This window comes from Pygoscelis adeliae, unplaced genomic scaffold (assembly GCF_000699105.1).
Source record: "Pygoscelis adeliae isolate BGI_AS28 unplaced genomic scaffold, ASM69910v1 Scaffold71, whole genome shotgun sequence".
NCBI classification, from domain to species: Eukaryota; Metazoa; Chordata; class Aves; order Sphenisciformes; family Spheniscidae; genus Pygoscelis; species Pygoscelis adeliae.
In genome coordinates, this window is record NW_008824356.1 from 12,308,345 (window position 1) to 12,321,868 (window position 13,524).

The window sequence follows — 13,524 nt, forward strand, 5'->3', positions numbered from 1 at the left end:
GTGGGTTGAGATAAAAACAGTTTAATAATTGAAATAAAATAATAATAATAATAATATGATAATAATAACAACACACAAAGCAAGTGATGCACAGTGCAATTGCCCACCACCCGCCGACCGATGCCCAGCCAGTCCCCGAGCAGCGGCCCCCCAGGCCAGCTTCCCCCAGTTTATGTACTGAGCATGACGTCACATGGTATGGAATGTTTCTTTGGCCAGTTTGGCTGTGCCCCCTCCCAGCTTCTTGTGCACCTCCAGCCTTCTCAGTCGGTAGAGCATGGAAAACTAAAAAGTCCTTGGCTAGTGTAAGCATTACCTAGCAACAACTAAAACATTGGTGCCTTATCAATTTTGTTCCCATCCTAAATCCAAAGCACAGCACTGTACCAGCTACTAGGAAGGAAATTAACTCTATCCCTGCCGAAACCAGGACATGTAACTGCTTTTGTATGAAAACCACACTTTCATTTCTTTGTGTGTATCTCCCTCAGTACTTTAAGTGCATTTCTATTTTCATTTTCGAGGTATTCTCAGTTCTGCTGAGATGCTCTGGTCGGCCTGATGTGACACTGACAGGCCACATCTAGTTTGTTTCTGGACCCTTTTCAGTTCTATTCTTCAAAACAGTGTCCTTAATAAGTCTATATCAGCATTTCTGCTATACAGTCAGCAGGACTGTTTAAAGACAGTAACATTTAAACCTTCTCTTTGTATATAACAACTTTATCAACAGAAGTCTAAATTTTGTTTAAACTAGTGTAAACTAAATTCATGCTGTTGAAAAGTAAATAGAAAAGAAAGTAGAAAGGGATTTGAAGTCATTCATGTTAGAGTGTGAATATTCAGACTACCTCTGGAAAACACTGAAATACACTCTGTTTAACATTTGTCTTGGATTCAGATTCTCCTTCAGAAGAATTTTTAGGTAGACTTCCCAGGGATATATGCTCAAAGTGTCCTTGCATTAATTGAGATTTTATCTCCTGGAAATCTCCACTTTTTCATGTAAAAACAGGATGTCACGTCCATAACAATTGTGTAACAGAAAGAGTGAAGAAAACCTCCCAAGTGAGAGATGGAAGATAGGTACTTCAATTATTGCCATTCACTTGGGAAGATGTAATACCTCCTGGAATCTGAGACGCTCTGTACAAGCTCTCAGAGAAGCCCACAACTTTAAACACATACAAAGTTACATAAAAATAACCATGCCCATGATCTTCATTTGTTCATTTTATACCATTTTAGGAATATAAATGGATGTTCAAAAGAGTATAAACTACATTTACACTCATTCTAACATCCCTTAGCAGTGTGAGAATGACATAAAAAAGCCTAAATATAAATAAGAATTGCAGATAATGCATGTGATAATACCGTACCCAGTCAATAAGAAATCACAGGAAGGTACTATACTTATGTCAATCAACATATTTTTAAAAATCAGATCTTGTTAAATAAACTTGATATATTTTTCCTATGAAATTACAAGTCCAATGTATTAATGTTGTTCTGATATGACAGCCTCTGTGAGGCATTTGACTCAGTACTAAACAACATTTGGATTTTGTAATTACTGTATAAAAGCAATGCAGCATACACCAAAGGGATTCAAGTGGCAAAAATACCCTCATTTATGAGTTTATGAGGAATCTTTTCTGAATTCTTTTCTAGAAGACTCATTCTGTGATCTTTCTTTTATGTTATTCTTTAATGATTTTGTTAGTTTGTAGATTAATGAAGACTTGCAAATAATTAAGTAGACAGCTCATTTTTTACCACATCTAAACACTTGGTGCAATACACAAACCACATTGGGCACTTCTTTGTGAAATACAGGGATATGTCATCGAGAAAAAAGAATTTTCTTCTTTTCAGCCCAAATAGGTAGAGTTTTTGAAGTAAAATATAACTGAAGGATTTTCCACCTCTTCTTCTGCGTGCAAGTCCATCTTTGGATCTTTCCATCTTTGATACCAAGGTCCCTGTTAAGAGCTATAGCTTTGCTGAAAGCACGATAAACATCATTTAAAAGAAAGTAGGTGTAAGGGAGAGCAAAGCTGCCACTGAAGAATCTCCTCTGTTGTCAGAAGGCTGTGGAACACTATTAATTAGCAGTTAAAATCTAATCTCATTTGTATGCTTCCTAGAAAAAAGGAGCATGCTGTAAAAGAACAGTGAATGACATATCTACATAACAGATCATAAATACACTTTGAAAGCCTTCGACTGTTTACAGTTTCTTATGACAGAGTCTAGGTTTTGTTTTTTCAACGATGATTGGAAGGGTCCGAGCCATTTCAAGTTTAGCTTAGCCTGTGTTTAGCAGTTCTTGTAAAAGTAAATGTTTTTTTCCCCTCATAAGTTTTTAAGACTAGCAGTGTGCCCTCCAACTCTCTTAATCCGGTGACTATGGATGCGGGGGCAGTATGAGGGGACTGAACCGCAGGTAGCATCCAGGCTTGTGTGCTCTTTCAAAATAGTGTTTCCCGTGGGCACAGTTGGAGACAGGCTATTGAACTAGATGGACCACAGACCTGACCCCATAGGGCATTTCTAAAGTTCTTATGATTTCAGTAGGACAAAGGTGCCTGAACTTCTTTATGTCCTTTGGCCTGTGTACACCATTTCTAAATTTTTTTGTTCCATACTATAGTTAGAGAACTGCCATAGAGAACAGAGAACTGCAATGATGAATCACTGCAATGGAGAACTGGTACAAATCAGAGAGCTACAAATATTTTCTTTATGATCCTACTGTTCTTTTTGCCATGACCAGCTCTCAACTAGATATCCAACATGGTTTCTCACCCTTGACTTACAGTCCTCAGTTCTATATGTCTGAGAATTGGTCTTTTCCTGATCTAAATTTTAATACATCATACCAACTTGTAGATTATGACAGTTTTCACAATTAGGAGCAAAATGTTATAATCATGGCAACAATGTAAACATAGTTTCTGACCAGTCTTTGTCAAAGGCACCTAATAAGTTTCAGTATTAAAAGATTTTTTAATAAATCTGGATGACTCACTTTTCTTAAGCTCCAGTAAATTTAGGTGATTTGCTAAGTTTAGAAATCTGCAGCTGTTCTCATGGACGACTGTGAACAGAGAAAATCTCTCTGTGAAGTAGTCTCTGTCTGATCATAATGCACCCAGGTTGTGGCACTGCATAAAGATTTGAACGCTACTTGCCTAATAAGGCAGATCAAGCACAGGAGAGCATTGCAGAGGGTTCCCAGCAGATGCCGAGGAGGACTGCTCCACCGTCCGGAGCAGCACAGCTGTGTCAGCTCAGCAGAGCGCAGGACCCAAACCTTGCTTCTAGGCAGCATTTTGCATGATATTGCCCTGCAGTGTATAAATACACCGGTGGTCAAGTACCAGTCTGAGGATCTACCTCATGTTCTCAGTGAACTGCGGGAGGGAGGCTGTCCGTTATATGTGTCTGATTTTTTAAATTCTTCTTTTTCCTATTTATTCATATGAAGTGTCTAATTTTAAAAACCTAAAAATGCAGGCTGATTCCTGCAGGATTTTCAAAGCTATGTACGTAGTTAGTGCATGAACAATTAGATTCCAGTAGAAGCTAGCACTTAGCTGCCTCAAACATTTTACAGATTATGAGAGCCGACTTTATATTTATTTAGGTGCTTAAATATTGCAAATAATCTGACTTCTAATTTTTATTTCTTGTTTATGATACAGAAATGTATTTTTATTTATGGTAGTAAAGTTATGTAATGTATCATGGCAAAAATAAAGAGAAATCTAACTGCTTCCTAACATCATTTCTGAATTAACTGTACATCCATTTCACTACTGAATCTTCATATTATTATTATGAAAGCTATAGAACATAGAATGGGAAACATTATTATGCTGCTATATAAAGCCACAGTTACTTCCACAACTTCAGTAGTGACCACGGTTCTGATCATCTCAAAAAGACTGTAGTAGGACTAAAAAAAAAACACAGAGAAAGGAGCAAGTGTGATTCAAGACAGAATCTCTTCTATAGTACGGGACATAATAGAAGGGAGTTGTAAACCTCTGGCTGCTGGACACACAGAGCGTGCTGGGAAAGCATCACTCTTCTACAGCCCTGCTGCTATACGGTTCATCATCACTACTGCCAACTGTCAGAGACTGGACATTGGAAGAGGTGCATCTTAGGTCTGTCCTATACAACAGTTACAATTTTCTGGCATTTAGCTTAAATTTCAGGACTCTGCTTTCCATCTTCGATGTGGTGAAATACTGTCTCTGTCCAGACAGGGCTTTTGGGCTCCATCATCTGCACTATTCTGCAATTGTCCCTGTAGGTCTGACTTCAGGGCAGCATTAAAATCTCCAGTAAAATGTGTTCATTTCAAAGGTAGCTAACTATGGAAAAAATTAAACAATACTCCCCAAACATTCAATTAAATGTATTAATTCAGATCAAGAGCCTCTCAGAAAAAAGAAAGCTTAAAACGTGTTGCTAATATATTTGCTAGCTTATCAGGCGGTGACCTATCTTACAAATGGGAACTTGGAAAATCTAGGATACTTGGGTCCTTCTTCAGAGCTGCTGTCTTTGGGTGCCAGACTCCCTGGCACCTCAGTTCTGGAACAGGGCTTCCCTCTTCCAAAACAATGCTGTCAAAAGTCAGAATTCTGTGTAATTCATCTTCTGAGGCCTTTTGAGACAGTTAAATGTGTCTGTATGCTGCTTTCCCAACGGAGTGGGTAAGTAGAACTTCAAATGAGTTGTTACTTGTACTCTGTTATCACTAGAATTTCATATTACTAACTCTCAAGATTGCCCTCAGCCAGGAAGGGCAATGCTAACAAATATATGACACTTACAAAATTAGTACAATGTTTGACTATGACATGATTCTATAGCATCTGTTACATCTCAGTATGTCACTGAATATTTCACAATTATTTAACATCTATCACAGCTTTCTTCTCCAAGAAAGATTAAGTATTTCAAAGTTCTTTCCTTTCTAGCGTAAATGTTCTGCAGCTGCTAGGGTTTTCTCAGTAGGCCTATCTCAGATCTTTTAACGCAGCAACTAATCCTAAGATGTACTATTGTAGGTGTCTTATTTTTCATAGCTAGTTTGTAAGCCATCTTTATCTACATTCTTCAACATTGTCTTGTATTTGATAAAGTCAATGGTAAAAGAAACAAAATTTTCATCTTACATATTAAATTTATTTAAATTAGAATGACTCTAATAGAATTATATATCTAAATGCAAACCTGACTGGAGTGTACAGTCCACAGGAGTGGCTACTCCTCCTTGGTGTCAGTGAGAGATGTCATCTGACTAAGGCTGAGATTTTCACCATAGCATAGGTATCAAAGCAATTTTAAACACCAGACTCCCTGGCTAAGTCTACATTAGCAAATACTTCAGTGCAAAAGCGGTAGTTTAGTATTATGATGCCATTGGTGCTGAGTGACTAGATGAAATGTTCTCACCACACATTTTGTTCAAAGTTGTCTGAATAGAAGCTGTGCCACAGAACTGTGGCTTTCTTGTCCACAGGATCCTCCACCCTGTGGAGAAAACTCCATGCCATCCTTTTGTCTGTCTCATGCAGAAGACAGTAGCATGTCACTGCTCTGTCTCCTTACGGTCTCAAATCGAAAAGCAGCTTTATTTCTGTTCCTGCTCATTTCTGGTTGACACCATGACGCTGGTTGCCAAACTCTGCTCCCACTCTAATTTTGATCAACATCCAAAGGTCCTATTGAAGGGACTAATGAAGGACTGGAGCCATGGAAACAATCCAAGAGGACACTGTGATGGCAGTGACACTGGCTTTTCTTTCAAATATAAAAACAGACATGGAGAATGGGATGCCTTGCTGCTGTGACTGTTTTGCTGATAGTCAGCTGGACTGCTTGACATATGCTGGAGGACTTGGAGAACTTCATGGTGGTGCAAGCTAGTCATAATTCAGACTTGTGTCTCCATTAGGTATTGAAGCATGTTTCATGCATGCCCAGAGTGGCCTTCTAGTTTGCTTTCCTCCAAAATGAATCTTGATTTGCAGGCACCATCATGACTCCACAAACTGAACCAATACACAGAAAGTGAGGAAGATCAGCGGGTTCACTTCAGAACCACACTATGTTTTGAGCCAAAATGTTAATGCATGTGCAGCCTCTGGGCTCCTTTAAAATTCATCACTAATTTTTTATTTCTTGCAAATAAGAGGCTCAGATATGGATCCTTAAAGAACTAGGATTAAAAACCCCACTTATTATTCCTGTTTCTTATGGACAATGGTGCAATGTATTTTCTCAAATCGTTATTGGCGATCTCTACACAAAAATTTATACAAACAGGTCTGACCCTATTTTACATTTGGGCAGCCTTCCCAAAGAACAGTATTAAGCAATCAAAGTAGGGATGCAGCTGTAATTCACACTAATTTTAAGACCGCATTTCATTGCCAGAGAAGGATAAAGCTGATATGTTATAGTAAATGAGAGTCATGCCAAAGCTTTTCATTGAACTGTGACATTTTGTGTGTCAGCTAGTTACTGTCTTTGACTTGTCAGCCACCACCCACCCAGCTGATTAAAGATAGAAGAGACAGTGACACAGCCACAAACCTAATGTACTATCTTTACACTAAGTTTTATTTTGGGAACCTTATAGGGACATATTGCATATTCTATGATGTACTGCATATATTTATTTTTTGATTCTTCTGATTACTGAATAAATGGATGAAATACTCATTATTTGATACACCAGGAAAAAAAAGTAAACAAAATACTTCAATGAGGAAAATCTTGATATTAGGCTTAATCGTCTGAATTCTTTTTCAGTCAAATTTCTCCCAGATTTCAGTATATTACACTGTGCAGGCTACCAGGAATGTCATGTTGCCCAAAGACCATAGTTTAACAACCGCTCATTCAATTGATAAAATAATAGAATCATAGAATGGTTTGGGTTGGAAGGGACCTTTAAAGATCATCTAGTTCCAACCCCCCTGCCATGGGCAGGGACATCCTTCACTAGATCAGGTTGTTCAAAGCCCTGTCCAACCTGACCTTGAACACTTCCAATGATGGGGCATCCACAACTTCTCTGGGCAACTTGTTCCAGGGTCTTACCACCCTCATCGTAAAAAATTTCTTCCTAATGTCCAATCTAAATCTACCCTCTTTCAGTTTAAAACCATTACCCCTTGCCCTGTCACTACAGGCCTTGGTAAAAAGTCTAAATCATCCAAATCCTTTAAAAGGACATTGCAGATTACTAGATTCCAACAGCTATAGTGAATTACAGAAGCCCCAGGGGAACAAAACAAATATACTTTGATAGTATTTACGGTTATATCATCTATCTATTTGCTATAAAATGGCAGCAATAAGATAAGCATATAAAGGATCCATTTGCAAATAATTTAAACACATGATTCCTCACTTGAAAACTTGAGAAAAGTAAATATTCTTTTTATGGATATTCTAAACAAGGAAATCCTACTTGTTAAGTAACTGAGGTGTCAGAAAACAACAAAAAGTCTACATAATGTCACAAATGTGCTCATAAACTTGGAAAAGATAGTATAACATTCTGGTAAGTAAATCCTGAAGATCCACCTCTGTGCTGTTCATAAGGTACATGAATAATTATTTGTCAAAGAGCTATGGCTCTTTAGCTACCGCAATTCATTTTTTCAGTGCTGGAGGTTCAGCCACAATTCAGTTCCCAGGTTTCTGCCAAAGATGGTAGCCATCAAACAAAAGAAAACTTCTTATCTGGGCTCATATCATTGATGTCCTTACGTGCTTGGAAATGTTGCAGATAAGAATGTAACCTGCTAATGAGTGTATAGTCCCATTTTATGTCACTCTAGAGTTGACATGAGTTGTCAGAGCTGCAGCTTGTAAGCTAAGGCTGATCACAGCTCATAGCTCTGCCGATCCTTTCATATTGACCTTTCATGTTGAGCTGTTATATCAGCAATAGAAAACATACAAAAATGAAGAGCATGTGGCCTCTTTCATCCAATGGTAGCTATTGCTTTTATTGTTTCCCAATCCATTACTGAGAATAGGCTGCCACCTAACCCACCTAATAAATGTCATTCCTAATTTTATCAATTTATAGTGATAGCTGAAGTGTTTCTGCAGTTTGCTAGCCAAAACCCAGACAAGCACTAGCTAGTAACTAATTTATATTAAGCTATTCAGTAGGAAGAGTGTCACCAGGGCCTACTCAGTTCCACTCAGCTGTGGTCATCTGTGGTTTCTTTCTGTGAGTCCTCATGGGAGGAGAAACAAGAACACTTATAATCCTTTAATACAGTTCTGTTCTAGTCTAAAAAAAAAATTCCAACATGGTAAAATAATTTCATTGGCCTCTCCTGGAGTTTATGTTCTCAGTAATTCAAGTTCATAGCAACTTTTCAAGTCCTTGAGAAAATGAGGATTGAGAGAAATTGAGGAAATAAAGGAGATGATAGAGAGCACTTTCCTCTCTAGAGTTCCTTGCCATAAATACAAGACACATATTAAAATGAAAAGCATACAAAGACCTTTATGTCTGTTATAATATTTAACAGAATATACTTTTACAATATAGCATCTGTGAACTACAAATATTGTCAGATATTTAGACAACAAACCACAGCTGGGCTAGAAATATAAACAAGAGGCCACAGGTTTTTTAACTGCTAAATAAAAGCCAGTACTAGAAATAAGAATTCCAGCAGTTGGAAACTTCTAAGATCAGCTGCTCCTTATGAACTAAATAATTATTTTTTAAATAAGTAAAATAATAAATAATAGTAAAATAATATATCATAATAAAATAATACTGCCTGGATTCAGTGTTTAGGAAGGGCAAAGGGTCTGGGCACCATAAAAACTGAAGTCCACTGACCAAAAAAATACAATGTAAGTAATATCACAGCAAACCATCATATGTTTTTTCATGAATGTGTCTAGACCTGTAGCAACTATCCCTGTGGGATAATAATTCAATATCTCCTGCATCTCAGAAGAGGCTGTGATGATATTGCTAATTAACATCCATGGTGATGATTCTCTTATGAAAACATTCATCTATTGGGAAATGGCATTTCTAAGACAAAACCTGCAATCTATTAGCATGTCTTGCCATCACCTTTCAAAGATAACACCAGTTTGCTCCCACTGATTAGCACATAAAGCACGCTATTTGAGTTACAGCTCATTTCGTCTAATGGATATCTGGTGCTTATATATAGAATCAGATATATCTGCTGATATATTCAGTGTCTCCAACTTCCTCCCATTATTTATATACTATCTGCCTTGGAATTAAAGAAGAGAAAGATTTCACTTTACCTGTACCTAGTGAGATACATACATGTAATGGGAACAGAAAACATAGACATCATTTTATAAATACTTCACCTGTAAATTGTACTCTGGAATGCCTCACTAAAATGTGGAAGAAATTGGAGACTCTCTTGACTTAAGAGTAGAATTGATACTTTCTTTCTCTTACTGATCATTATTATTTGTTATTTATTATTTATTTACAGCAGTGTTAAGTACGTGCTATAGTCTGTAAGCTCATTTGAGGAGGGGATTGCTTCTGTACAGTTTCAAAAGAAATCTCTAATCCAAGCAATTTAACAACTGGCAGGTAAACAGAAATGAAGCAATGGAGCGGACCATATGATCAGAGACAGTGCCCATAATGAAATCTCTATTATCTATTACTATTCATATGAACACACAAAGGCAGTAGGAAGTAAGTGATCATAGATAAAATAATTGAATAAGAAAGATTTATCTCACTATAGCACAGCTTGGATGGATGTATACAAAGTTACAGCAGGCAAGAACATCTCCTGGTTACTGCATGAGAGAGAGAGAGAGAAGGGAAGATAGATAACTTTGTAGACAATGACAGATTCTACCTTATACTTCCCCTCAACTCTTGGAAAACTCTCTGATCTTGCTAAAGTATAGATATCCAAATTCTTCTCTAAAAGTCAGCTGAAGGTTTGAATACACAGTATTTTCAGCCTGCCAGACTGAGGTCCATGATGTGCACTTTAAAGATTTATTCTTATCTCCATTTAAAAAATTGTTTCAAAAAAACCCCCTGCTAAGTATTTATGCTTACTTTACTTCCTTACATACACAGTTCTTGATAATTGTTCAGAATTAAATCCTGCAGCTAATTAACCAATAAATGTTAAATTAAAAATAATGTGTAATACATAAAAAAGAACAATATATGAAAGTGAAAATAAAGACAATTATACTACTGATTTTTAAAAACCAGGCATTATCTGCCATAAATTTATGAGTTTCTATATGTGTGAGATATTTTGGTCTGTTAACAAAGGGCTGTTGAAAAAGTGAACAAATAAATTTCACAGTAGCTGGAAATCAGAGTTGCTCCCTTTTCATCTGTTAAGTAAAAAAAAAAAAGTACAGAGTTGCAGTTCCTAACTAGGGTGATTGGGAATCAATTGAGATTTCAAATATTTTAAGTATTCTACACACACATACACATGTAAATTAATACACCCAACTTGTCAACAGTAAAGCTTCAAAGGCCATTCTTCAGAGCTACACTTACAAAGTTCTTAAAATGCTGGCTGAAACAAATGACGTTTCATTGATTTTTAAATATCTTGAGATCTGACGTTTTCACGTTGTCTTTTCACCATAGAATATTCTTTAGGCAAAGTACACTGGTGATACTTCATTTTGTCTGTACTTCATTGCAGATTCAAACTCTTTGAAGCTGATGTGGCCATCAGAATCCTGATCAACTTCTCTGTAAGAGAAAAGAGATTTGGTATTTAAAACCCAAAAGACATTATGTAAAACAGACATTATGCTTAGTTGTAGATATTCAACACCAATATTGTTTTTGAAGAGCTCAAGAGTCCTACCATTTGAATTCTATACATAGAATTAATGAACTAAAAAATGCTTTTTGTGTAGTACCTCTCATATGAGGATCTCAAAGCTTTTTAAAAAGAACAAGTATCATTATGTGTATTCAACAGGAGGTGAAAGTTAGTTACTATATGACTCGTGCAAATTTAGCAATTTTAGCACAAATTTAGCTCTTACACCTCCTCCCTAATTCCCAAAATTCAATCACTTGTGGCAGAGGTCCTCAAAGTTCCATAACTCAACATGCAACCCAAGACCTCTAGGTCTTAAGATACTGCAAACTTACATTTAAAATTTCCCAAATTGCCCCATGACCTTGCACATGCTGCAAGCAGCTTATTTTGAAACAAAGATTATGTTAACAGAAGACCTACTCCTTGTGGTTGTAAGAAAAAAAGCTAATTTCTATGTTAGTATATGCTAAAGTGGCTATTCCAATACTCAAAAAAAGTCTCTGAAAAGTAAAAGCTGTTAATATTTATTTCCACGATATAAGCTGATAGAGGATGGCAATTCAATTCATGCCATTAACACGCAGGGCTAGGTTTTATCAAATTCACTTTGCAAAATTATTTGATGCAGTTATAGATTATGCTGACAAAATAGTATTCTGTAAAGTATTTGTCTTAGTTCTGCCTAGCTTTCTTACTAGAAATATGACACTTATACAGAAGTTTAAATTAAATAATTAAAAAAATGATTAATTGTTGGATCTCAACATTCGCTCATCATCTAGGAAAATATTTGATTGGTTTATACCAACGTGCAGTCCATAATTTTATTCATAATCTGGAATAAAATCTATGATTATTATGGATAAAATGTACAGGTGACACAAAGATTGGTAGGATTATAGTGCTGCAAATTTTGCTACCACCATGAGTGCTCAATGGTAGTATTTCTACCATCTTGCAGCATGCAAAATGGGATGCATCTTCTATATAGATGAAATTGAAAATTCCAAAATAATCCATGCCATTTAGCAGAGACACATTTTATTATCCTTTGAATGCCCTGGAAATTTCAAAGAGATTCTATACCCTGAAGAAGTAGTACAGTAATTCAGTTTTAAAGAAAGCCTTACACAAAGGGATAGAATGTCCTGTTTGACACTTATTCTAAACGCACTCTTAAGAAAAGCCTAGTAAAGGTAAAAGAAAATAATTTATTTACAACAGCTTCAAATACAGAAACACAGTTACAAAGGTTACAAAAACTGATAAAAGAAAACAGAAAACTGCTTACATCTGCCTATCCTCACCTCAGCTGCAAGCAGCTTCTCTAGATTATCCAGCTTTCAAGACATCAATGACTATCAAATCATGGGACTAAAGAAAGATTTCTGCTGAAAAAAATACTGCATCTTTAAGTTTGTCTTCACAGAAGAGGGTCTCAATTTGGAAGATGTGCTTTCCCTTTCCCTGAAGAAGTACTATTTAGATTAAAACATTATCATTCTCCCTTTCAATAAAAATTATTAATCTTCATCTTTTTCAAGAATCCCTCAGGCTACCAACTTCCCACCTCTTTGGAACTTTTAATGTCACTTGGTAAGATTCCTCTTATCTCTTGGCAATAAACAGTCTGTACTAGTGCTTAACTGTGCTATAAATGATCTATTAACCTCTTGTGAAGTAGACTTGGTCAGACAAATTTCAAGCCTCATGGTGCAATGATGAACCTTACATGGCCATAAACATATGAAATGAAAACCTGTCATTATGGAAATATTTAAATGAAACTAATTCCTCCAGCTTATTATTGGCTCTAGATTAAGACTAAAACATGACGATATTCTATTGCTTTTCAGGTAATGACAAGTTTGAGATCATAATCACCCTTAACAAAGCCTTTAGGGACAATGTGATAGTTGGAGATGGACCAGTCACGCAGTTTCTTGATGCAAGGGACCCTTTCAAACACCATCTGTTATAATACAAAGAAACACAAACTTATTCACCAGTGAAAGATGACTGCAGGTCATAATTACAAAATGGAGATGCTGTCCCGGAAAACAGTGACTGAAAAGGACTGAGGAGTCATAGAAAGTAATCAAATGAAGATTATCTCCTACTGCGATGCTTTACACAAGAGGGTGAATATGATCCTTGAATGTAGAAGCAGGATAATATCTAAAACAAAAACAAGACTGATTTTATTTCAGAATACAGTGTTAGGAAAATTATGAAGGAAACACTGCATCTACTTTCTGGTGCCCGCACTTCAAAAGGGATACTGAGGAACTTAAAAGAACTGAGAAAATAACTGCAGTAATTACACGAGTTCTGGAAAATGTGCTTTATAATGAGACATTGAAATACTCTGTTCAAATCAAGACCATAAGTATCTCTCTAGGAAAATATTTTGGATAGTAAATATCTTTTTAAGCTTACAGGGAAAGACATGATGATAGGCACAAGTTGGAAGCCAAAGCTAGAAAAATTTATAATTTAAATAAGGTTTATTTTTTTAAATTAAGTTGATGAGCTATTGAGGTAACTTACCCAGGCATATAGGACATTTTCTATCACTTGAAAATCAAGACTACATAACTTTCTGTACTGGGTTTGCATGGCAAGGTTTTGATGGGGGGGG

General features: G+C 36.3%; 1 protein-coding gene across 1 annotated transcript in view; it reads right to left on the bottom strand.

Moving 5' to 3' along the window:
• Window positions 1–10,704: 10,704 nt before the first annotated feature.
• EFCAB11 (EF-hand calcium binding domain 11) overlaps window positions 10,705–13,524 on the bottom strand; it is an 82,875-nt gene continuing 80,055 nt past the window's right edge. The window contains 1 exon segment of the mRNA XM_009319521.1: window positions 10,705–10,804. Coding sequence (XP_009317796.1) covers window positions 10,705–10,804 — 100 coding nt within the window.